Raw genomic sequence first — 24791 nt, 5'->3', positions numbered from 1 at the left:
CAGCCTGAAAAAAGAAAGAGGAGAAAGGAAAAAATAATAATGAAAGCATTTGCTTACTGTATGTCACACTGTAAGGCCTGAAAAAGTGTGTCTGTGAGTGAGTGTTGTAGTGGTATGTGGAAGGCATTTTAACTCGCAGCTCTGCATTGTCAGCCTGTTTATTTCCTGAGTCTGCTGCAGACGACACACACACAAACACTAAGTGTATTTGCCTGACAGACAGCTGAGAAGCATGTTTTCAAGCAGAGCAGACATACAACCCATGTGCAGTGTTCTGCTGTGTGTTTGTTTACATTTCAGGTTTCATAAAGTAAATGGGTCTGTACTGAAATTGTTTGGATCCACATACATACAGAAACCACGTTGACTTACCCTGGCTCTGACTTTGGCTTTGCCTTGTTGGAGATCCACCCCCAGTGCTCTGTTCACCCTCTCCCAATGTGAAGCCATCACTCTGGGTTTGCCTGGGCCCAGGGCTCCCATGTCCTGGAGGTCCAGTCCCTGTCACTGACCCTGGGGGTGGGGCTGGTCCTGAGGGGCCCTTATCCACTCTGGTGCCTCTCCCCTGCTGCCTGGCACTGGGCCCCAGCTTGGAGGAGACTTTCTGTAGAAACAGATTACGTTTAGCGACAGCGTCCCAGTTGAGGGGCCCCAGCTCCGAGTTGCGCACCGAGACCATGGTGTTAGCCATTCCCCGCTCAGAGTCAGAAATGTGGAAGCAGTGAAGGAACAGAGGGGAGGAGTGAGGGAGAGAGTGTGTTAAGACAGAGGGGGAGGAGGAAAAGAGAGAGCAGGAAACAGAGGTCGGAGGGAAAACTGGGAGTGTGCTGCAACCACAAGAGGGGTAAAAAAGTTGGTATTGTGTTGTACATTCCTCTTGAGAATCCCAGCTCTGACCAGGCCAATTTTTTTCTCTCCGTCTGTCTTACCCCCACCCCTTCCCTCTGTGTTCCTCCCCCTCTGACTCTATAAACACCAGCACACATGGAGTGAGTTTGTAGATGAGCGTCTGGCATTTGTCTCAGACTTTTGAAAGGAAAGACACAGTGTATAGAAACAGTTGTATTTATTTGTTACTTATTTGTGCTAACAGTGCAGTCAGGGACTTTGGAAAGTGTTGAAGTTAGTGAATGTTCACAAATCCATTCTTGTGTCAACTTTGGTCAAGGAATTCTCAGATAAAATCTCTGATGTGCTTACATTCAAAAAACTTTGCCCTGTCACCTTTACCTCCCTACCCAAAATTGCAGAGCAGAGCTTATTCAAAGGAGATGAAACACTTCAGAGTGTCCTTCTAGGCTATAGCCTCCTCGACTTTTCAGCTGAGCCAAGAGGCTGAGCCCAAGGATTACTGTAGCATACCCATACACACTAAATCATGTGTTGACATGCTAGCTGGCAGCTGGACTGGGCCTAACTGATGCTCTGTTGGGTAATACATGGATGGATGCATAGTGAATGTTTCTGCACATGTGCAACAACATTTCTCCGAATATCAATAAAACAAAGTATTAAACTATAATAATGTTAAAGTTATAGTAATTGAATAATTTAGACATCTGAACTCTATGGATGGGAATATTGTCAAGGATGGAATAAGTAAACTGATACCCAGCAAACACAGCTTGTCATCTGCACCTTTTTTACACATATTTGTTTCTATTACACATTTATAGGTACACGTGTCTGTAGGACAATTGGCTGTTTTAAACACCCTTTGCTGATACAACCCTGAGGCTACCTATGATAGAATACGCTGGGGCAGGTTTTAAACCTGTCACTGGCTCACTGGATCTTTAAAAACACATACCAGGGACAGAGCTTACATACTGCAAACATACCACTCCCTAATTTGAAACATAGGGCACACTTTAAACTACTGTGACTTTGTTTCTCCTGTGTAGGTACAGTATGCTAAACAACAACAACAACACAATCAGGGGATTAGACAGCTAAAGCTCACTTTCTCTTGACAAAAAGTAATTTTATTTAGTTAATTTTACAGTCTTGAATTATATTTTACATAACTGCATCTTACTCTGAGTGCAAATGTTAATGACAATGTAAAACTCCAATATATTATGCTTGACCACATACTATGACTGCAATATTACATTTAGCTGCAAAGCCAGATCTTAAAAATAAAACTCTGAAGAGATTTGTAACAACCTGTGCTCATATAAAAAAAAATAACTATTCAGGGCGATTTTAATTTGATCGTGGACTTAGTTCTGGACTATAGTGGGGCTGCAGCACGCAGCCCTACTATGTGACAAGAGCATGTGAATTAAACATTAAGTTGTTACATAATTTAGAGGCTGGTAAGCTAGCTAGCTTGCTTGCTAGAGGGCTAATTGTTTAGCGGTGCAGAGAGAGAGAGGTCAATTACGGTCTTTATATTAAATATCATGGTATAGGATATTAGTTCATTAACGTTAGTTTATTTTGTAATGTGTAATGTTAGGTATGTAGAGATCTTTTAAAAGACATGTTATTGTTAGAATAAATATACCTACACAAGTAACGTTAGTTATTTATATTTTGTTTTACGTATGCCATCTTATGGACATAATGTGCAAAAATACTGTAGTTATTCCAATAGTTCGAACCTGTGTGTTTTTAGAAGGAACATTCAAGCCTAATTTTTGACCAGTTTTGACAGCTCTTATGTGTATTGGATTGATCAGATGAGATGAAAAATGAATGGAGCCTGTGTGTGTGTGCCTCTCACAGTTTGTTTGTTTCTCTCGTTTTCAAGCTGAACAGCCAATCATATGAATTGGCTCTTGGCTGGCGGCTAACATGCTTATAGTACTCACCCTGCTAGGATTCCTTGGTTTTTCCACAGCAGCCTCCATCTTTAAAGCCTTTTCAATACCTCTGTGAGCATCTTCACTTGGATGTTTAGTCTCCACACCTCCAGTTTCATGTTTATCAGGCACTTCCTGGACAGCTTTCTTGGTAGTGTCCAGGGGTCCTTCCTCAACCAACTCAGACCCCAGAGAGCTGGTTGAAGTAGAGAGAGTTTGACTGACGGCCAAACTCTTCCTCTCTGGCTGAGCAGAGCCATTGTGGTTGGTTTTGAGGTGACTGAACTTTACTCTAATGGATTTCCGCACCACAGCCACTTTGACTGGATCTGCAGATGACCTTTGCTTTTTACCCCCATCCCCAGTCTGTGCTTCCTCCTTCCTAGTAACAACTCTCCTTCCATTGGCTGGCACAGATTTGTTCTGCTGAGTAGAAGAGAAATTACAAATGTAAGACAGAAGACAGCTGTACAATACATGATACATGTAAGCTTTTTGGTAGAACTACAGTACCTGGTTGGGTGTTTTAGGTAAAGACAGGGTGGACCGTGATCCAACTTTAGCCTCAACATCTTTTAGATCCAGTTTGGAAACTCTTTTTATTTCCACACTGGGAGGTCTGATGGCTGTGAACACAGCTGTCTTTGGAGCAGTTGAAGCAGCAATGGTTGGTTTGGTTTTTGCTGCTCTGGCTGGCCGACTGGTGGTAGGTCGGGAGGGCTTGGGGCTAACTGCACATCTTTCAGCTTCCTCAGGTGGAGGAGATAGGACTTCATTAGGATCCTTATCTAGATTGGGAAAAGAGAGAGATGAAGACAATATCTGGGTGGTTTCACAAAGGTCCTCAGAAGCAGGAGGCTCTGTCTGGCTTTCCACAGGTAGACCAAGGGGACAGGGAACTCCAAACCCTTCTACCACCAGCTCTGAGCTCTCATCATCAGCTCCACCCACAGCCAACGCCCCCTCTGTTGTCGCAGCAGAGCCACCTGGGTTCATCAGGGTGTCGCTGAGTTGACTAGTTGAGCTTGTGAGGGTCATGCTTCTTCTCCTCACACCCATATCAGAGCTCACAGACAGAAACAAAGTCTCCTCTTCATCATCATCATGATCAGCAGGGATTTCCGTTACGTCTGAGTCTGGAGTTGAGGAGCCATGCCTTCGCCCATTACTGCTTCCACTGCTGAGTTCATCATTATTGTAATGGCTACTGCTGTTTGTCACCTGGGACAGGGCCAGAGTCAGTTTGTCATTGTCGTCCCAGGTGTCTTGGTGGTATTCATAGCTGTTTGCGTCCAGATAAACAGACTCAGAGTTGTCGTTGGATTCTGATAGCTCTGTTGCTGTTTGTATCTTTCCCACAGGGACATCATCATTGTCATCTGGTTTACCTTCCTTCTCTGGCACACATTTTGAAATTACAAGATCTGTCATTTTGTCTGTTTTGGTCATCTCTGTCGCCATCAGGGTTACCTCAAACATGTCATAATCCAGTGGGCTGTCAGTCCTGCCCCCACTGAGGCTGCTCAGACTCCGCAGTGACTCAGGAGATGACTCCCCCAGACAGGAGGAAGAGCAGGAAGAGGAGGAGGAAGAGGCAATAGGTAAAGCATTCCCATTGTGGTCTCCTGCTCTGTGAAGAGAGAGCCTCATGCTGGATCCATTTTCTCCCCTGAGAAGGAAACCCTCACTGGGCTTAGAAACACTCATCTTGGCCAGGAAGGCAGAGGTTCAGTCACTTGTTACAATGTTGTAACTTTCTTCTGATCCATAATTTTTTGTTTTATTTGCCCATTGGCTTTCTGTTGTTGTTCTTGCTGGTTATGGAATGTTATGGGCAGTGCTCTTTACAGCTATTTAGCTTTAATCCTCTTTATACCGCTTTATACTCTCTATTTTGACATTTGATAGAATGTCCAATCCATCCTCTGTGGGGCAGTTTTTCTTTTCCTCTGAATTTCTTTACCTATGTTTTGATCATATATTTAGTATGTGTCTGAGTTGCAATCCATCCCCTTATACATTTTGAACACTGTGCAAAAATTCTGCAGTATTTCCAAAAGGGCTGTAAGTCATTGTGTCTTTGTCAATGTAGAACTGTCATTTAGAAAGGTATTCATTTATGGGCCCTGATCCTCGCATGTTCACATTTTGAGAGTCTGCTGTTGAAAACATCTGAAAAACAGCAAGAAGAAAGGAAAATTAAATGTTTCAACTTGTAGTTTTGACAAAACAGCGTAACTGTATCAATTAAATTCATGGAATTATATCTCATTTGGGGATAATTAGCCTTCATCCTCTCAAGCATCATAAACAACAACACTGAAAAAAAAAAACTTAGTGTTATTATACTATACTATTAATCATCCTTGTAAAGTATAATAATATAATATACTAATAATAATAATAATATACTTTACAAAGATTATTTATTGTGTTCACATTAAACAAGCAGCTGAAAACCTGAAAAACATCACACTTGCTAATTGTTAATAAAACACTTAATGTACTTATTAAATTATTATTTTAGTATTTATTATATACACTCTGTTAGCTCCTGAAACAAACACTGATGGTAAAAGATTTGAGAAACACTGCCCTCTGCAGGTTAAAATCAAGAATTTATATATTTTGGTGCATTACTGACTGCAACTACAAGAATGATTAGATACAAACTTTAACAAACTATTTGAGGTGTTTCTGATTAACAGCCTTCAGAATCCCTTGTAAAATGAGTGGGAAAACCAGTCACAGCAAGTCAAACTCCTTCTGGAAGTAATGCACTTGGTGTGGAACAGATTTTGACCCGTCCATCCATCTTCCATCCATCTTCATCCACTTATCCGGGGTCGGGTCAGGTGATTTTGACCTTTATCAATTATTTTCACAACCAGAAGCCCCACGTTTAGGGGAAACCTATTTGAATGTAACACAGCTGCCCATGCATGTGCACGTGTGTGTATGTGGGTCAGGGACAAAGAAAAAAGAGAGGAGCAGCTATATAAAGGCAATCAGAGAAAGTCGCGTGGTTATGACACAATCGTTAGCCTATTTTTACAAAAACTGCTGCTACAGGGCCATAACATGAGATATAAGGTAATGGAGCCTTTTATACATTGTCGTGTTTCTTTAGAAATAAACAATGGACAAATAGAGTCTTTAAACGTTTCAGATGTAAAGTTATTCGCTGTCAAAGTGACGGCAAAATGAATAGGAGTCAATGGCTTTAGCTTGCTCTTGGGGGAATTACTAGAATTCTTTGTAAGTGTGAGTGTGGTCTAGACCTACTCAATCTTGTGTGTCAAAGTGTCTTGAGATAACTCTTGTTATGATTTGATACTATAAATAAAATTGAATGGAATGCTAACGGCAGGTGATGGCTTGTTAGCTTTCTGGATGCTCGCTTACCCCCTTGGTAATAACAGCAGGGTCCCTGGGCTATACAAGTTCACTTACTTCAAGGTAGACAGACAGAGAGAAGGCACACCGTTAAAAGCCTTCAACTGCTCAGGAAAACAGGATGTCTGAATCTTTCTCTTATCCAAATGAGTTTTAGAGGGGCAAAATGAGCTGTCACAAACCAAACTCTCCATATAAACCAGTCTATAATACTAACGCAGAAGGCATCAGCATCCTTTTCATTGGAGTAAGCTTCTTAGTTGCTACAGAAGTTCCACGCCACTAATTCCTAATAACAAAATGTTGACGTCACAATTCATGAACAATAAAAAAAAGTATTTTGCTACATTAAGGCAGTGTAGAAGTGTTTCTAGTAGTGATGGTCAAATGAAGCTTCGCAAACCACTGTCTTTATTTTCTGAGCTCACTAGATGGCACTCTCTGTTCAACAAAGGGTTGAAAACACACTTAATTGCCATTCCTTTAACCTTTTTCTTTGAACAGAGAGCGCCATCTAGTGAGCTCAGAAAATAAAGACAGTGGTTCACGAAGCACTTTCTAGTGCTCCCATTTTGAAAACAGTGTGTGGATGAAAAAACAAACACCACATACAAAGAAAGTTCTGTATGAACAGTCACAGTCTTGTGAAATAGTCACTTTCCTGCTACATAATCCCTGCCGTCTACCTCTCAACTAATCCATAACGGATAAGCAAGGGTTGGGGCAAGTCAGAGAGAAAGCCAGACTCAAAGGCATTTTCAAACAGTCCCATCACCTTATAGTTCCACCAGGTTTGGTTTACAGGGTTTACACAGACAGTATATTCAACACAAGCATTTCTCTTTTGTGACGCAAAATAAGCAGTACACATCTGATAATGATACTGGTCGGTATGCAGGTACTATGTAAGCAGAGAGTATGTCTGTCACAAAATTGCATTAACTATGAAACAGACCTGAGACAAAAGGCCCACATGACAATTTACCAGGTGGGCATCAGATATCTGGTATTCTCCACTGTGAGGAGTTTTACTAAGAGATTTACACTTCAGAGAAAGAAAGTACCAAACTTCCCAATGTTAACTCCAGAGAAGAAGCTGGCAGTTATCCTAGGAGAAGGGACAGCAGCTCCTCTGGCAGCTAAAAATGTATCTGCTGCCACAGCCTGAGGGACTCACTACCCCTATGGGATCCCCAAAATTAGGGAATTGTGTAGTATTGTATATTGATTTTGATGCATCAGTAAATTTCAATAAAGCAATACATTCACTCAAAGAAAACAAACAAAAAAATGTAACTGAATTCTGTTGAAGAACTCTAAATGTGCAAAGGAAAACACTAAATAATGCCTGCCCATCGGAACTGGGGTGTTTTCCAATGCTACTTAACCAGCTATAACATTTTGGACACATCTAAATTCAAGTCGAAAAGACACACTACATTTCAAAGCACTAAAACCCCAAGAGCTGAACCCTGAAAACAGTCCCCTCAGTCAGAGAGAGAGAGAGAGAGAGAGAGAGAGAGAGTGTTTTCCTGACAGGGTAGGAAATAGGCTGTGTCTGAAATGACTGCAAGCTCGTTCACTCGTGCCATACTCCCTATATAAAAGACAGTAGTCAATGTACATTGCTGGGATAAAGCCTGACATTGGAATAATTCAATTAATTCAATTCAATTCAATTAGTGGGCATATGACTTCCGTGTCCTGCGTGAACTAACACCATGCTAAATTATGTACTGATAAAAGGTCAATTTATTATGGTTTATGATTTTTGAGGGCATTTTTTCCCTTCAACAGTGCACAGTCTTTGGACATGCACATGTTTCTGTCTTTCATATGACTATGATATAGACAAATGAATTGTAATGCTCCAATTCAGTAACCACATTCCAACAAGATTTATTTTATCATGCAGAGACTAAAAGGCAAAAAGAGAAAGACACTGTAAAATATTGTCCTACATTACACTCAGACAGAGTGAGCAGCCTGCTTTCTCTGACATGAAGTCTCTAAAACTGAACTGACTTTTTCTGGCTCACCAACCAAACGTCTCATCCATTCCTGTTAGGATCAGTCTCACTTTAGGCTTCCGGGGGCCCCACTGTGAGTGTGTGTGAGTTGAAGTGAATAACAGGGTTAATCCACAAGTATATTAGACTATAGTTGACATACTTGTCAAGCAGGCAGTGCTGGAGGAAGCATTCAGATTCTAAGAAGTAAAAGTAATAATACACACTGTAAAAAATACTCTGTTACAAGTAAAAGTCCTGCATTTAAAACATTACTTAAGTAAAAGTAAATTATGTTAGTATAATCAGGAAAATGTATTAAAAGCAAAAGTACTCATAATGCAATGTTCACCGTGAATTATTATTATTATTATTATTACTAATGCATTAATCAGGATTTTACTGAACAGGAGTCAACCAAAAATATGAATTTGTAAAGTAACTAAAATGGTCAGTAAGATGTAGTAGTAGAAGATGTTGTAGAGTATAATGTACCATATTTGCTTTTGAAATATTGTGAAGTAGAAAGTAGCTAAAGTACCTCACGTTTGTATTTACCACGTGAGAGAAAAAACTTGAAGAGGATGAGCGTGACACAAGTGAACACAAGATTAAAGAAGCACTACTTAATTTGCGATACAACAGGAGGCCTAATAACCAGTAGGCCTTAAAAATGGTTTAGTAAATTAACTACATCAACTCTTACCTCATTCAGTTTTTCCAACTGGATCAAAATACTCAGCACTTATTTTCTCTACACTGATGGAAAACCTTTCAATGCTCAGTTAAGCCAGAGCAGCTTCTCATTATGAGTAAAGCACTTCTGTGTTTACAAAAGCAGATGTGATGCATGTTGTTTTACTAACTTTATAACATCTCAGCATCTCAAGCACAAAGAAATGTCTGATCCTGCAAAATTAAGAACTCTAACAAATACATGCAAGGCATGAACACGTAATTTATCGTAAACCTACTCTTTTGAACTCCTCCTAGGCCGTGCGACTGATCTACACGAAACTTGATACATAGCATCTCCAGACCGATCTGACAAAAAAGCTGTCAAAAGAATTTGAATTGGTTAAAGAATGCACAAATTATATACAAACTAATTTGTGTAGCTAGCTATGTAAACCTTTACATACTGTATCTTGGCCAAATTAAATGCTATCAACGCAAAACTTTGGATTCTTGTTTGGCATGGCACTCAGATTCGCCAACAATTTGACAAAGATTGGCCTATAGGGGATGCTACAAGTGCAAAAAGTTTATATCTCATGAAAGGCTCATCCGATTTTTACGGAATTTGGAGGGTACCATCTAGGGACACTTCTGAGGCCTACAATGGTGTGCCAATTAGTAAATGGGCGTGGCCTATTGCACCCAAAAAAATGTATATGGTAGATGTACAATGCATCAATGACCTGACATACCAAAAATTACACCTGTAGACGTGGTTTGGCCTATAACTTGCACATTACACATCGCACATTTAAAAGCCTTACAATTACGCATTCCTTGATTCGCGCTGAATCACATAATATAGGCCATGCCCATTCCGCAAAACAAAATTAAGTACCAAATTGGGCAAAGATCAGCCATTAAGGGGCACTATAATAAACTTAAACGTGTGTTTTGGCCAATAACTTAATGCATGTAAATGGGATATTTGCAATTGCAATTTCTCTGCCACAGTAAATGCTATCAACCTGAAACTTGTGATGCATGCCACTCTGAGGCTCTGTATCAAATTAGATGAAGCTCAACCATTAGGGGGCGCTATAATCAAGGTAGATGTGTTTTGGCCTGTAACTCAATGAATGTAAATGGGAAATTTGCAATTGCAATTTACTACAGACGTTGCAGCTCATCTTTGCCATTTGCCTCGCCACTGGCGCTCTTTGGGTTCCGCTTTCGCGGGCTCAGTGGGTCATTGGGGGCAACTCACACCAGGGAGGCTTGGACCCCGTTATAACTGCTGGCAGTTCTAGTTATGACTTGAATCTATACACATTTGTACTGTATTCAATGACATTTTCAGTAGTTGTATCTGGGAAGCTGTGTTTTGTCAAAGTCTTGTGGTGTGTTCCTGTCTTTAATCACTATTCCATCTATGTAAACACCCCCTGCAGATGCAAAAATCCCCCTTTAGCGTCTACGTATATGGAACGCACCAGACATAGCAGCAGCTTGTCCGCGGTGCTGTAAGATGAGACCAAAAATCTGCACTAAGGACGTTGGTTGGGGTGGTGGATGGGTCAAACAACACAGGAATTTCACAAAGACAACGGGGTTCGTGTCCGGTTCTTGTCCCGCGTGTCACTGAAACGTACATTTTGTAACCCCACCAACGATCTTTTCCTAAACCTAACTGTCCCGTTCTTGTGCCAGGTCAGTTAAAGGTACGTCCCGACCGTCAATATGTGAACCCATGTGTTCCGACCAAGTGCATCTATATATTACTATAGGAGCCATGTATATTATGTTTGTTTATGGTTTATAGTTTTTTCACTTATGACGTAATGTAGGACGTCACGGGGGGTTGGTCTGAGAATAATCATTGTCTATTTATACACCTGTGCACCTGCATGGTGGGGGCTAGAAAGGGGGTGAGTTTGGGTTTTTGCATTTTCTGTTGACCGCAATTTCACCGCAAGTTTCACCGCAAAATCAAACTTTACCAGGTTCACCTTTACGCAGTATTTTTCATGCCACTGGATTTTGTTTCTTTTTGTTTTGTTGTGGAACTGAATTATTCAAACGGCACATCATACAGGAGATTGTTCCCTGACTCAGCCTCTCGGCGGCTTATGGAGGTTGCAAAGAAGTCGCTACAATGACGCTAAAGGAGACTTTTTGCGTCAATAACAAACGCCACAGGCACCTGACCAAGCGTCGCTTTTGGATGCGATGGGAGTGAGAATGTGTTGGTTCAGTCATTGCACACAGTTTAATTCAAACAAGAGGATCACTGCATAAACAAAGTAAAACTACCATGAAGGAGGCAGACCTTGCTCACAACTGGACTTGAACACCAATCATTGTGGCTGCAGCAGGGGAAGAGGTTTTAGTTAACTAATAATTTAGGACTGTTACATAACAATACACACATCAATATCAATCGAACTGTTAGAGCCCAGTGAGAATAATAACACATGTTTTAACATGTATCCTGAAACTATCTAGTTCATGATCTAGTTCTTTTGTCCCCAACAGAAGACAGTTTACAACAGAGCCTGTCTGTCCTAGAGCAATACTGTCAGAAATGGGCACTGACAGTCAATCTGAAAAGTCCAGTGTTATGGTATTTCAGAGGAGATTTTGATCTTAGGGAAATAGGCAGAGTTGCAACGTCACTCTGGGCAATACCAGGCTAAAACAAAAGGGCTTATATAACTACTTAGGGGTTGAAATTAGTGCTTCGGGGAGTTTCAACCTGTCCATGAACACATTGCTTTGTATACAATTAAATGCAAATTCAGAACAACAAATATCCCCACAACAATTTGGCTAAGAATTTACAACTGCGAGCACCTGGGTAGCTCACCTGATAGAGCGCACGCCCATATATAGAGGTTTACTCCTCGACGCAGTGGCCGCAGGTCAGAGTCGAACCTGCTGCACGTCATTCCCCCTCTCTCTCCTCCATGTCTTCAGCTGTCCTATACAAAAAAATGCCCAAAATAATATAAATAAAATAATTTACAATTCTTTGGTCACACCAATTATGCTGTAGCCCCACATGACGCGTTCGTCCAATCAGCTGTAGCCATCGCGGTTGTAGGAGGGCAGTGCTTGTCAGTGGTCAGTGGAGAGAAACTGGTGGCGAGCCCACTAGCGTGCAATGCTGGGAAGCGGGGCAATCTCATTTGTGAAAAAATTGACATTAGCCTTCGCTTCGAGCTAGTGTGTGACGTCACAGATGACGTCACAGACGAGTCCATTCTTTTTACAGTTACTGTGCTGCGACTGTAAATCGGAAGAACGATGGGAAATAGTTTTAACGTGATTTTAAAATCGACATCCAGCACATTAGTAAAAAGATGCAGGGAGGGAATGGGAGATGACACTCTGATTGGTATACACACCTATGATTAATTAAAACACTAAGTACAACCCTTTTGAACCATGTGTCACTAGCAAAAGTGGATTTGTACAAGCCCTAAACGTACCTGCGCCAGGCGATTCACACCATGCGCTTAGATCGTTAAAATAGGGCCCTAAGTCTTATCGTTCCACACTGATCTACTGTTTTCATCTGCTGTTATTTTTCATATTTATTTCAAACTGTCAGCATACACACTTCAGAAGAAGAGGGCACAACAACAGTCGGTGGACCCTTGCGGACTGAAAGAATTAAAAAAAATCTACGAACGGCGATATTAAGACTTTATGACTGCTTCAGGTAGGGAGTCTCCACTTTTCTCACTTTGCTGGTGTCATTCGTCCCTCCTCCTCCCCTGCTGGTGCCGGATTCTTCTTTGTTGGCAAGAAGATTAAGTCCCTATGTCCATGTATTGACTTTAGAGGGACTAACTTAGCACAAAAAGTAAGGAAATTGTGTTTGGTAGATTATTTATCTGTGGTAACAATGCTTTTTGGCAATAAATCTTATACCGTTGGAAAGCCTGTTTAGATCCCTTTCAAATGCTGGCCCATTTGAAAAATTGAAAAAAATTTACCAAATCTTCTCTGCCATTGCCCTTCACCGTCAGGCCCGTTTGCGCTGGTGTCGGCAACACGTGCACTGGAACCTGAACATGTGGAGGAACATTATGTTCAGTGATGAGTCCAGATTCTGCCAACAGCAGTTGGATCGTAGGGTCAAAGTGTGGAGAAGACGCGGAGAACGCTATGCTGATTGCTGTACCGATAGATGCACCTTTTGGTGGAGGCAGTGTGATGGTGTGGGGCAGCATCTCCCTCACTGGAAAAACGAGGCTTGTCATCATTGGAGGCAATCTCAATGTAGAGAGAATTAGAGATGAGATTCTGCAACTAGTGGCAATCCCATATCTCCACAGTCTGGGACCAAACTCTATCCTCCAAGATGACAACACTCACCCCCACAGGGCGGCGTTTGTCAGCGACTACCTCCAGAATGTGGGAGTGGAGAGGATGGAATGGCCTGCCAGTTGGCTGACTTGTGACAAATGCTGGTTGAAGAATGGGATGCCATCCCACAGCAGTGTGTGACCAGGCTGGTGACCAGCATGAGTAGGAGGTGCCAGGCTGTTGTGGCTGTGTATCCACACGCTACTGAAGCTCCTGTTTGTGAAATGAATAAATTGTTAAATTGCCAATATGTCTTGTTTTTCAAACTTCATTCATCCAATCCACCACCATCAAACGAGTCAATGGCAGAATAAGCTGTTTGGCATTGGCAGAGAAGATTTGGCACATTTTTCATGGGCACAACCCACATACTCAGCGCTGCTGCTCATCCCACAAATACATGTTCCTTACAAATGTGGCACCATTTGAAAGGGAACTAAACAGGCTTTCCAACGTTATAAGATTTATTGCCAAAAAGCTTTGTTACCACAGAGAAATAATCTACCAAACACAAATTTCCTTACTTTTTTAAGTTTATAAAGAACCGGTACCCTCTGATTTCCACAGCATTTGAGCTCCTTCAGGGAGCTAAGGTCTTCACCAAATTGGACCTACATAATGCTTACCATTTAGTGAGGATAAGAAAAGGGGATGAATGGAAGACTGCTTTTAACACTTCCACTGGCCATTATGAGTATTTAGTCATGCCTTTTGGTCTCACCAGTTTTCCAGGCGTTGACAAATGACATACTCAGAGACATGTTGAACATATTTGTGTTTGTCAACCTGGAAGGTATTCTGATATTCTCCCCACAAGACTTGCAGACACACATCCAGCATGTGTGACAGGTGCTCCAACGCCTGCTGGACCACCAACTCTATGTGAAGGCAGAAAAATGTGAGTTTCACGTCTCCACTTTCTGGTTGCTGAGTGGCCAACTCCAACCAAGAGCAAGCAGATCCAGCGGTTCCTCGGGTTTGCCAATTGCTATCGAAAGTTCATAAGAAATTTCAGTGCTGTGGCTACCCCACTTCATGCTCTCACCTCAACCCGCCAAGTTAGCATTTCAGTGGGACCCTTCAGCGGATCAGGCCTTCACCTGCCTTAAGGGAAGCTTCTGCACCACTCCAGTTCTGGTCATTCCAGACCCACAACGTCAGCTTATGGTGGAGGTGGATGCCTCCAATGAGGCATGGGAGGCTTCAGCCATGCGCCTTCCTTTCTCGCAAGCTGATGCAGATAATGATGTGGGAAACAGAGAACTTCTGGCGGTCATGGTGGCTCTGGAGGAGTGGCGTCACTGGCTGGAATGGGGCCGAGCAGTCGTTTCTCATGTGGACGGACCACAAGAACCTGGAGTACCTGCGCTCAGCTAAGAGACTAAACTCACGTCAGGCAAGGTGGGCTTTATTCCTTAATAGATTCAACTTTACCCTGTCTTACCTGGCTCCAAAACTGTCAAGCCCGATGCTCTGTCCTGACCCAGACCCATCCCCCCGAGTCCTGTGTGGTTGGGGCACATTGGTCACATTGGAGGTGGAGGAAAGGGTGAAGCAGATGCAGGTTGCTCTAACTGTCCTGGTCGGGTGTCCCATTTGTTCCCTCTGAGCTCCGCCCCCAGGTCATCCATTGGGCACACACCTCCACTCTCTCCTGCCACCCTGGAGTCAAGAGGACCATGTTTATGGTTCTACAGCGGTTTTGGTGGCCGTCCATGGAGTGCGAGGTCGGAGAGTATACTATACTTTATACTTATATACATTTTTGTATTGATCCGCAGAACACACTACACACAGGCCTGAAATACAAACACATGCTCAAGTCCTATACATGCTCAAAATGAAGAGATGTCAAAGTGAGTGGGCTGCGACTGCTGGACAGGTGCCCCAAGCGGTCGGGGGGGTTTGGTGCCTTGCTCAAGAGCACCTTGCTTGCCCGGTGTGCACCCCGAAAAAGAACTCCTGCCAAGAGTCTGTCGGTCTCCAGCCCTGGAAAGGGAGGTGGGGGTCCCTTCTGCAGTAGCCTTGGTCAGACGCTGTTGGCAAACGTGGACACGGGCCCGACAGGTCTCCCTGAGAAACAGAGCCCGATGGCTGGTCACAAGGGACCTTCCTCTGCGCACTGTGAGCCGTAAGTTGTCCCCTCGTTTTGTGGGCCCCTTCCCTGTATCTAAAGTTGTTAATCCTGTGGCTGTGAAGTTGCAACTCCCCAGGTCGATGAGAGTCCACTCATGTTAATATGAGCCGAGTCAAGCCTGTGAAGGACAGCGCGCTGGTCCCGGCCACACCTTTTCCCCCATCTCCACGCCTCATTGATGGAGGCACTGCCAACACCGTCCACAAGCTTCTGGTGGTCAGGAGGCGGGGTCGTGGACAAGAGTATGTGGTTGATTGGGAGGGGAACGGACCGGAAGAGAAGTCATGGGTGTCTGCCAGAAACATTTTGGACTCAAGCCTGATTAGAGACTCTCACCAGCAGCATCCGGAGGAGCCTGGGCCGTCTTGTGTCAGCCTTAGAGGGAGGGGTACTATCACGTCCAGCTCCCACACCTAGGTCATGTTTTGTTTTTATGCACATTCCACACTTTCTGTTTTATTTTGTTAACTCACTGTCTGTCTCTGTTTCAGGTCACTTCCTGCCTGTTTGATTACATCCCCTTCCCTAATGTGTGTCACCTGTGTGTACTCGTCTTCCCTGCCTTAGTGTATATATACTCACCTTGTATCTTTCATCAGTTGCCAGATTGTACCTTTTGTGTCTCACTTTCCAGCGTTTATTTCCTAGTGTATTCCCAGTGTTTTGTAGACCTTTAGCCCGTTTTCTGAACATGTCTTTTGCCTTGTGTTTTTAATAGCTTCGCCTGAGATTTATACTTTGTACAATAAACACCGTTACATCTTACCACTGAAGCGGAGTCGTGCTTTTGAGTCCTCTGAGCTCCCTGACAGTAGGCTTAATCAGCATTGTGTGAACTCTTTTGGCTTGATTGTAACAGATGTTAGTTCATATGTAAAAGTTCTGCACTCTAGCTTTAAATCAAACAAACGTCATCACAGACTTTAATATACTTATAAATACACAATATTCTGTGCTGATGTTTTTTCTTGGTACATACTTATCATAGATGTGGCCACTCAAAAAAACCTTTTCTATTTCGGGAACATTAAAGCTATAGTGCTAACTGTGTTATATTAATGAATGTCTGCTACATTTAAGCCATTGCCAAATGAGTTGATACAAAGTTAATTAAGCCTATCAGCTTCACAAAACTCTCTGTATTTCTCAGTATGGCTATGTTTACAAAATGGTGTCGTCCAGTGACTTTCGAGCAGAAGCTCGAGTGATGCGTTTTACGTCACCGCTGAGAAAGGACAACAGCGTTCAGCTTTGAAGACGAAGAGGACCTAAGAATTATAAAATAAGTACCTCTTCTGAAGAGTCCATCATGTGTTTTTAATTCTCCTGTTAGCAACTGCATGGAGGAGGGGTGGGCGTGGAACGCGATCACCGAAGACTTGCGGCATGTGAATGCTCCGACAGTGATGTTGTCATTACTTAGAATTCCTCATTGGGGTGACAGAAATTACTCACTATAGTTTTAAGTTGCAAAAAAAGGATCAGCCAATAGCTGAAGTTGAGAAATACCCCCAGCATTAGGGTTGGGTACCGAAACCTGGGGCTAATATGGTACCTTAACGACCGGTATCTACTGGACCGAATAGCAAAGCAGATTTCGGTGCCTTGTTTCGGTGCCACCCTTGCTACGAAACAGACGTTAGAGCCAACAGAAGCATCGCTGCACGTGACGCTAGTTAACACTACACTTGACAGCAGGTAACGTTAGCCTACCGTTAGCTAGCAGCTGGATTAAACACGGTTAAGATGCTGACAGCTTTAACAACGTTAAGCGGTGTAAAGTGTGACTGTATTTCACTGTAGAGGATTCCAGCAGCGGGACATAACAGTCTGTTATGTTGTCAGAAAAACAACACATACGGTGCATCTACTTGAAACACGCCTCACCAGCCTGTGGTGCAATCAAATTTATTGTAAAATACCCTTTTCCCATCTAGTGGTTGTTTTTGTCATTTACCAGCAATTTACTGGTGAAGTAAATTATAAACAAGTTCTAAAATGTCGCTGACTGTCGTTTTGTGCTCCTTTAAAAAAAAATATATATATATAAAATAATAATAATAATAATAATAAAATAAAATAATTTTAAAAAAAATTTCTTGCACCTGGGACTCAGGTGAGCTGTCATCAGCTTTAAGCTTGCGACCCTTGTGAGCTACTTCACTGTTGGTGTCTGTCCTATTCGCAACAGCAGGATAGTATGAACACTAACAGCTCTGCAATGGCAGAGGCAGCAATACCCAATCAGGCTCCAGAATCATCCACCTGACAGCAGCACCTAAGGCACATCTCAGGCACAATACAACTGCTTACACAAGTGGTTTTATATTACACAAGCTAGCTCAATTCAACTGTATTCATGTGATTTAAAATGCAAAAAAGTGTGGAAATGAATAAGCTAATGGCAGTCCAATCATTTCCTATGTCCCAATACATGTACAATAACATGCCCAATATTTCAGACTTCAGACCACTCCAGCTATGTGCTGAATTCATTTCGAACTAAATCCATTGGGTGGTTTTTGTTTCAGCCGGGCACACAGCCAACCATGGAGCTTGTTAACAGGCAGAAGGCAGCAGGTTCACCTTTCCTTTATAGAAATACCTGGCCAACGTCACCAGTGCGTCACATTACTGAACACAGAGCAACACAGAACTGGTAACACTGCACACACATCTCTGCAGTCACATTACAGGCATGTCACACAAACAGTAATAATGACACGTTAGTTATTAACACACACACACACACACACACACACACACACACACACACACACACACACACACACACACACACTCTGACAAGGTTTCAGTCAAAGTTACACTCAGCCTATCACTGCATCACACACAAAGGACACCCCCAATGCAGAAAAAGTAGTTGCCATAGCAATATACAGATTGCTTAGTCATTCTGAGAGAAGTTGACTGTAACTGTGTGTGAGTGACTTAATAACAGCTTGTGTCATTCTGCCATAAGGATTTTTCCACCTAATGTTTACTGGTGAGAGCATGTTTGGATGTGCATGTGTACATTTGTGTTGTAGCAGGAAAAGTGACACTGCTGACAGGGCGTGTGTGTGTGTGTGTGTGTGTGTGTGTGTGTGTGTGTGTGTGTGTGTGTGTGTGTGTGTGTGCGTGTGCGTGTGTGTGTTTGTGTGTGCGTGTGTGTGTTTGTGTGTGTGTGTTTGTGTTAAGATGACGTAAATGAAAGAGATAAACACACTGATTCTCCCTATGACTCCACAGTAAGGAAGGTAGAGGATCTGAGCTGGTGAGAGACATAAAGAAACAGTCATATTAATGGCATAGTATTCTCTAATATGAATATTATGATTATATAATAAACCCTTATGTCTAGAAAGCAGGTGAAATGCTACAGACAGCCCAGTTACAATGCTCGAGACAGAGATCGCAGGAGGGAGACGATATTAGGATCAATGAGTGTCAGGAGAAACTATAAAATATGGTGAGTCACTGTTGACAGAGAAAGAGGCAGCATTTGAGCCAAGAGAGGGATTTCGATGGAGATGAGAGTTGTGTGGAGAGTAACAAGGTGCTAGATGAAGAAACAGAGGTTGGCTGGCTGCCAGTCCAATCAGGACTGGTCCTGAGGTGACACTGCAGGGTGGATCGAGATATTATACAACCAGCTAGCTGTCCCTCCCCAGCTCTGACACCACAACTATCTTAACAGATCAATACCTGGATACAGGACAGTGGATGAGGACTAATTTGGACTGTAGCCTTACTAGCAGTGATGTACTGTAGTATTAAATATACATGCCAATCAAAACAAAAGTGGCATATTTGCAATAAAGTGTAGTAGTAAACATGGTTAAGATGTGTTTGGCATTCACCACAACCCTTTTTATTAGGCCACATAACTAATTCATAATGGTACTGATGTTATTTTGATATGTAGGCTAAACATAATTCAAACTGGTAATGATACTCTCTCTATGAGCACTGCAGTAGTGCTTGCGTGGGGGGAATGAAATAGAAATAGAAATACATGACTAAAACACGTGATGTGTCCATACATGGTCTGGTCTGTACAGCGGTTTTACTTCATGAACCAAAAGAATTCTTGAAACTAGCGTTAATGCACTGAAGAGCTTACACAACCCCTCTGCTCAAACCCCGTTGGCAATTTTTTTTTAAATGTCATTGGTTCTAAGACAGCTTTTGCAGAGTATAAAATATAACACAAATTTGGAGCTTTTCAAAACATAATCATCTCAAACTTTCTACACTGCTCTCTCTGCCTCTGTGTGACCTATTAGATGTATTGCTGCTTTCTAAGCTGCTGTGTGATTCTGTTTACACAAACTGAGCCTCCTCTGGAAACAATGACGCCTCAGCACCAGCTGCTGAACTTCATTAGCAGGTTATGTCATCCTCCAATAGTATAATCAGAACTTGTTAGTAACAAGTTGTAACAGTTAGCTTTACTGGGGACCTGAAGAAACTAAGGCATGTTACCTGACGAGAAGCATTCAGTAAGTTAAAGTTGTTGTCTGTAAGATTTGAGTTTGGTTGTTTCTAGCGGCAGCTTTGGTGGTAAAATGTAAGATGCAGGCAGGTGCCGACTGTCTGACGTCGTAGATTGGCAGCTCTAACCTATGCGATGCTTTCACATGCTCCAGTCCACACTGATAACAGTTTAGTCTAAGATGATCTAAGAGCTAATACATCCATGAAGATACGGGCCGTGTGGGGACATGCGCAGCCGTGGAGATGATAGAGCCGGGGAGGCAGCGGCTAGCTAACAAGGCTAATCGTGCTAAAACGGTCAACACTGCTAACACAGCTAGCAGGATTACTTACCGAGGCTATCAGGGAGGCGCAATGTTTTCCACAGTAAAGCTGTCTCGTCTGCACTAGCACTGTTGCCAGGTATTAGCTTGGTTAGCCATGTAGCGTTAGCATGTAATCTAACCAATGTGACACAAACCCCCTATTAGCCACTGAGGCAGAAAAACTCTTGAGGCCGTACAAAGTTTACAACCTTTATTGATAAAATAAGGGGGTTGTTCGTGGTGCTGCTGCCTTCTCCCGAAGGTAGTGGCATGAGCTGGCCCGAAGCCCAGGGTGGGAAAGGGTGAGCAGGTCCGGGATGGCAAGTGGCAGTATCGCTCCATGGGCTAGCGGTACTGCCGAACCCACTGGCAGTGCCATGACTGCTGCTGCCATGGGTGGCGATGAGAGCCTAGCTGCTGTAGGGCTTTATGGCTGGCTTCAAGCCTGGCTATCATTTCCTGAATGTTCGTCCGAGAGAGGGTGGGTTAATACAGGGAGTACAGACCGAGCATCACGTGTCCGTGTCCCACCTGAGCTGCACACAGACCGGTTGCAGTTGATGGCAGAGGTTGACATGTCATCTCATGTCATGTCCTGTTTTTTTTTACTTATATTTGGACTCAAAATTGAACTTGTCTTCTTTCTCTGTCTGTTGGTCCCCCATTGTGAGTCAGCAGTATGAAATGAAGGCGCCCGATTAACGAACAGTTTCTTTGCATCAAGTTCCCAATATCAGAGTAAAATGGAACGCAACATAATCGGCAGTGACATGCTCCATCTGGGCATACAGTGCAAACCAACACCTGCTCTCTGACATAAATAGCGTCACTAACTGTGCGCTCCATTTAAATTTGGGGCGGGAATGTCGCTCCAGACAGTCAGATTGTATTAATGGCAAAGCAGCAAATACAAGCGCTTTAACTCACTTTTTGATAGATAGCTACTTTCTAGACAATTAACTTCATGAAAATCTTACGGACAATAACTTTAAGGTTAGTTTATCTCATATTACTAAAGCTCATCATGACTGCTATCCATTTAGGTTTCATACGTTTCATACAATCACATGATGAAACATTCTAATTTAAATGTATGCCTATTAGCTACTTCAAACAAAGATGTTAAGATCTTTTTCAACATTAAAATGCATTGTTTCTCTTGACTTGCTCTTCATTAGTAATATGGATTTGACAAAATAAATATTGTAAGCATTTAATACAAGTCTACAATGGCCTATATGTTAAGTCGCATTTGAAACAAAGACACCTTTAAACCCGTTAGTTACATGTGGAATCTTCTCAAAAAGCACCTGGATACCGTTTTCAGCGCCATCTTCAAGCACTAGCCTACAGAGGAAAGAGTACAAGACTGCTTTATATCTTCAGTTTGGCCACAGCACTTTCACCTTGGCAATTATTGGAATTTGTGCTGGACTTTATATAAACTTCTCAGCACATACTGAAACATGGTAAGCTACAGGCAAAGGTTTAAACAGGTTATTCCAAAAATTAACATGACTTCCAAATTCAGTCTCATTTACAAAATAGGCATTTACTATAGTAGGCTATAATAAGAATTGTATACTAAAACTGTTTACTATAAATGAATATAGTTTGATAACACAATATTGACCAGTTTTGCACCAGCCAACCTTTCAAAGTGCACGGAACATTTGCATTCCAAAGGATCTATGCCCCAGAACACACACACACACACACACACACACACACACACACACACACACACACACACAAACAGTGGAAAACACACACGTGCTAATCCCGTGCATAACTGTAGCCACAGACATAACTTACTCTTCCGTCTCCTTCTTCTCAGGCTTAAAAAAAAACATCCAGCTAATAATTATGGAATCTTGCTCACACTCCTCGCTTCAGACTGACATGTAGGCTACTTGGCTGGCTGTCCACCTCCACACAGTCCTCGCTGCACTGCAAGTTCATGACTGCGTCGTATTTTATCCCATCACTGCTGTGTGTGTGTGTGTGTGTGTGTGTGTGTGTGTGTGTGTGTGTGTGTGTGTGTGTGTGTGTGTGTGTGAGCACAGGCGAGGTAAGACTACGCAGGCTCTGACGGTGGTCGAGAGAGGGAGGAGACAGAGAGAGAGAGAGAGAGAGAGATACACACCTCCCCTTTTGGTTATGAATCACAAACATGCTGCTCAGTGCTGCAGTAACAAGAAAAACACACTTTCTTCAAGGTCTAGTTTGGGAGGGGATAGTCAGTCCTATGTCTGTTACAGAGAGTTTTACTGAGGAAACAAAGAGGGAGGTTTTGGACTGAAGAGGTAAGGGCAATGAGAGTAATGAAAAAGTAACCCATACATTCGGATGAAGAGGAATGGAGGAGGAGAAGTAGAGGGAGGAGTAGAATCCAATGAAAGTAAATGTCATGAAGTAAAATGACAGAAAACAAGAACTAAACTGCTAGTGGTATTCTTTACATTAATGACAGACAATTACAGTTTAAAACTCAAACTTCAACGCAACATACAGTGAATCCTATAATCGGCAACCAAACAGGAACGTCGGAATGTCAGTTGTACGGCGTAGTGTACAGCGTAGTTTTAAAAATAATAATGTAATAAGCTTAATTCAGGGCAATCTCTAGCTCACCTGGTAGAGTGTGCACCCAATGTAGGCTTTATAGTAGTCGTTGACAGTGGCCTAGGTTCCAATCCGAACTATGGCCCTTTGTTGCGTGTCAGTCCTTCTCTCTCTCCCCCCCTTTCCTGTATATCTCCTACCACTATCTAATAAAAACTGTGATGGCGGGGTTTTTCACCCCCTCCCTCCTTGCTGTTGATGGTGTCAATGTTCATGATGCAAATGTAAAAGATGTTTTGCCCAGTGTCAAAGCACTCACTCACACACACACAGACCACCACGCCTTCAGTGAAGTGCCTGCAGGTGGTGGGTAGGCGTGCTCTCGCTAGTGCATAGCCGAGTGTGTGTCCATTCATGAACGCTATACTCGGCGTCATGTTGTCAGTAGGCAAATTTATTGTTTTGTAAAAAAGAAAGCCGTGATGGTGCATCCACGGACCTCATTGGGAAACTAGAGATTTTAAACTCATTTTTGGATCTTCGCATATTGAACCGAACCGTAAGGCTCGTTTAGGTTTTGTGAGTGCATCTCTGCAACCAACAGGCAGGCTGAGCCTGAGAGACCCTCCCACTGTGGTTTGCATGCACTCCACACTCGATGCCGTTTTAAGCCCCCAACATCTCCTTCCAGGCAGCACTGCGACCGTTGACCTCAAGGCACCTAACCTTAACCCTAAGACCACACTCTATAATTTCCAAAGCCCCAACAATTCTAGTAATTCCCCCAAGAGCAAGCATTAGCAATGGCTAATGCGACAGTGGCGAGGAAAAACTCCCTTTTAGGAAGAAACCTCGGCAGACCCAGGCTCTTGGTAGGCGGTGTCTGACGGTGCCAGTTGGGGATGTGATGAACAGTGGCAGTAATAAATAAACTGTTAAAAATAATTTAACAGTGACTACAAATGGTAGTCGTAGTAGTTTATGTCATAGCAGGGCACTGAAGGGCGTTACAGGATGTAGCGTGGCACAGCAGAGCATGGGTGGACATAGCAGGACGCAGTAGGACGCAGCAGGACGCAGCTGGACACTGCAGGGCATCGCAGAGCGTAGGGCCACAGTGACAGCTCCAACCAAGATCTTGGTGCCACCCTAATCCAAGGGAATATTCTGGGTGAAACATAACCTAACATAACACAACCTAGAAACATAAGGTAATAAAGTAATGCTTGTATAACAAAGTAACAAGCATTTCTGGGATGCGCACAAATGGAAAGAGAGAGGAGAGAGCAGCTCAGTGTGTCACAGGAAGGAAGGGACTTCCCCGGCAGTCTAGAACTATAACAGCATAACTAAGAGAGACAGGTTAAGGAGAGGACCCTGGTCGGGGTAGAACTCTCCCCAACCAGATCGGGCTGTACTGGCCTGCCTACCTCTACTCTACTCTACTCGCTCCCTAACTATAAACTTTATCAAAGAAGAGTGTTTTCAGTTTATTCTTAAATATGGTGACGGAGTCTGCCCCCTGGACCCAGACTGGGAGCTGGTTCCACAGGAGAGGAGCCTAATAGCTGAAGGCTTTTAGAGACTCTAGGAACCACAAGTAGCTCTGAGTTCTGGGAGCGTAGTGCTCTAGTGGGACAATAAGGTACTATGAGCTCTTCAAGATATGAAGGTGCTTGACCGTTTAGAGCTTTGTAGGTCAGGAGAAGAATTTTAAATTCAATCCTGGAATTTACAGGAAGCCAATGCAGAGAAGCTAATACAGGAGAAATATGATCTCTTTTCTTAGTTCTTGTCAGAACACGCGCTGCAGCATTCTGGATCAGCTGGAGAGTCTTAAGGGACTTATTTGAGCATCCTGATAGTAAGGAATTACAGTAGTTCAGCCTGGAAGTAACAAATGTACGGACTAGTTTTTCAGCATCGTTTTGCGACAGGATGTTCCTAATTTTGGCAATGTTACGAAGATGAAAAAAGGCTGTTCTTGAGGTTTGTTTTAGATGGGCGTTGAAGGATAAAT

At 42.9% G+C, this 24791-nt stretch overlaps 1 protein-coding gene across 1 annotated transcript in view; it reads right to left on the bottom strand.

The window, feature by feature from the left end:
• LOC144528480 (uncharacterized) overlaps positions 1–22179 on the bottom strand; it is an 85462-nt gene extending 63283 nt beyond the window's left edge. The window contains exons 1-4 of the mRNA XM_078267085.1: positions 22022–22179; positions 3324–4982; positions 2820–3236; positions 373–604 (exon numbers count right to left, since the gene is read on the bottom strand). Of these exons, the coding sequence (XP_078123211.1) occupies positions 373–604; positions 2820–3236; positions 3324–4517 (1843 nt within the window). The 5' untranslated portion in view covers positions 4518–4982; positions 22022–22179. The remainder of the gene's footprint in view (positions 1–372; positions 605–2819; positions 3237–3323; positions 4983–22021) is intronic.
• Between the last annotated feature and the right edge of the window lie 2612 nt (positions 22180–24791).

The sequence above is a fragment of the Sander vitreus genome, chromosome 2, assembly GCF_031162955.1.
Source record: "Sander vitreus isolate 19-12246 chromosome 2, sanVit1, whole genome shotgun sequence".
Classification (NCBI taxonomy): domain Eukaryota; kingdom Metazoa; phylum Chordata; class Actinopteri; order Perciformes; family Percidae; genus Sander; species Sander vitreus.
The sequence above is the reverse complement of the archived record's forward strand: the minus strand, read 5'-3'. Positions and strand labels throughout refer to the sequence as shown.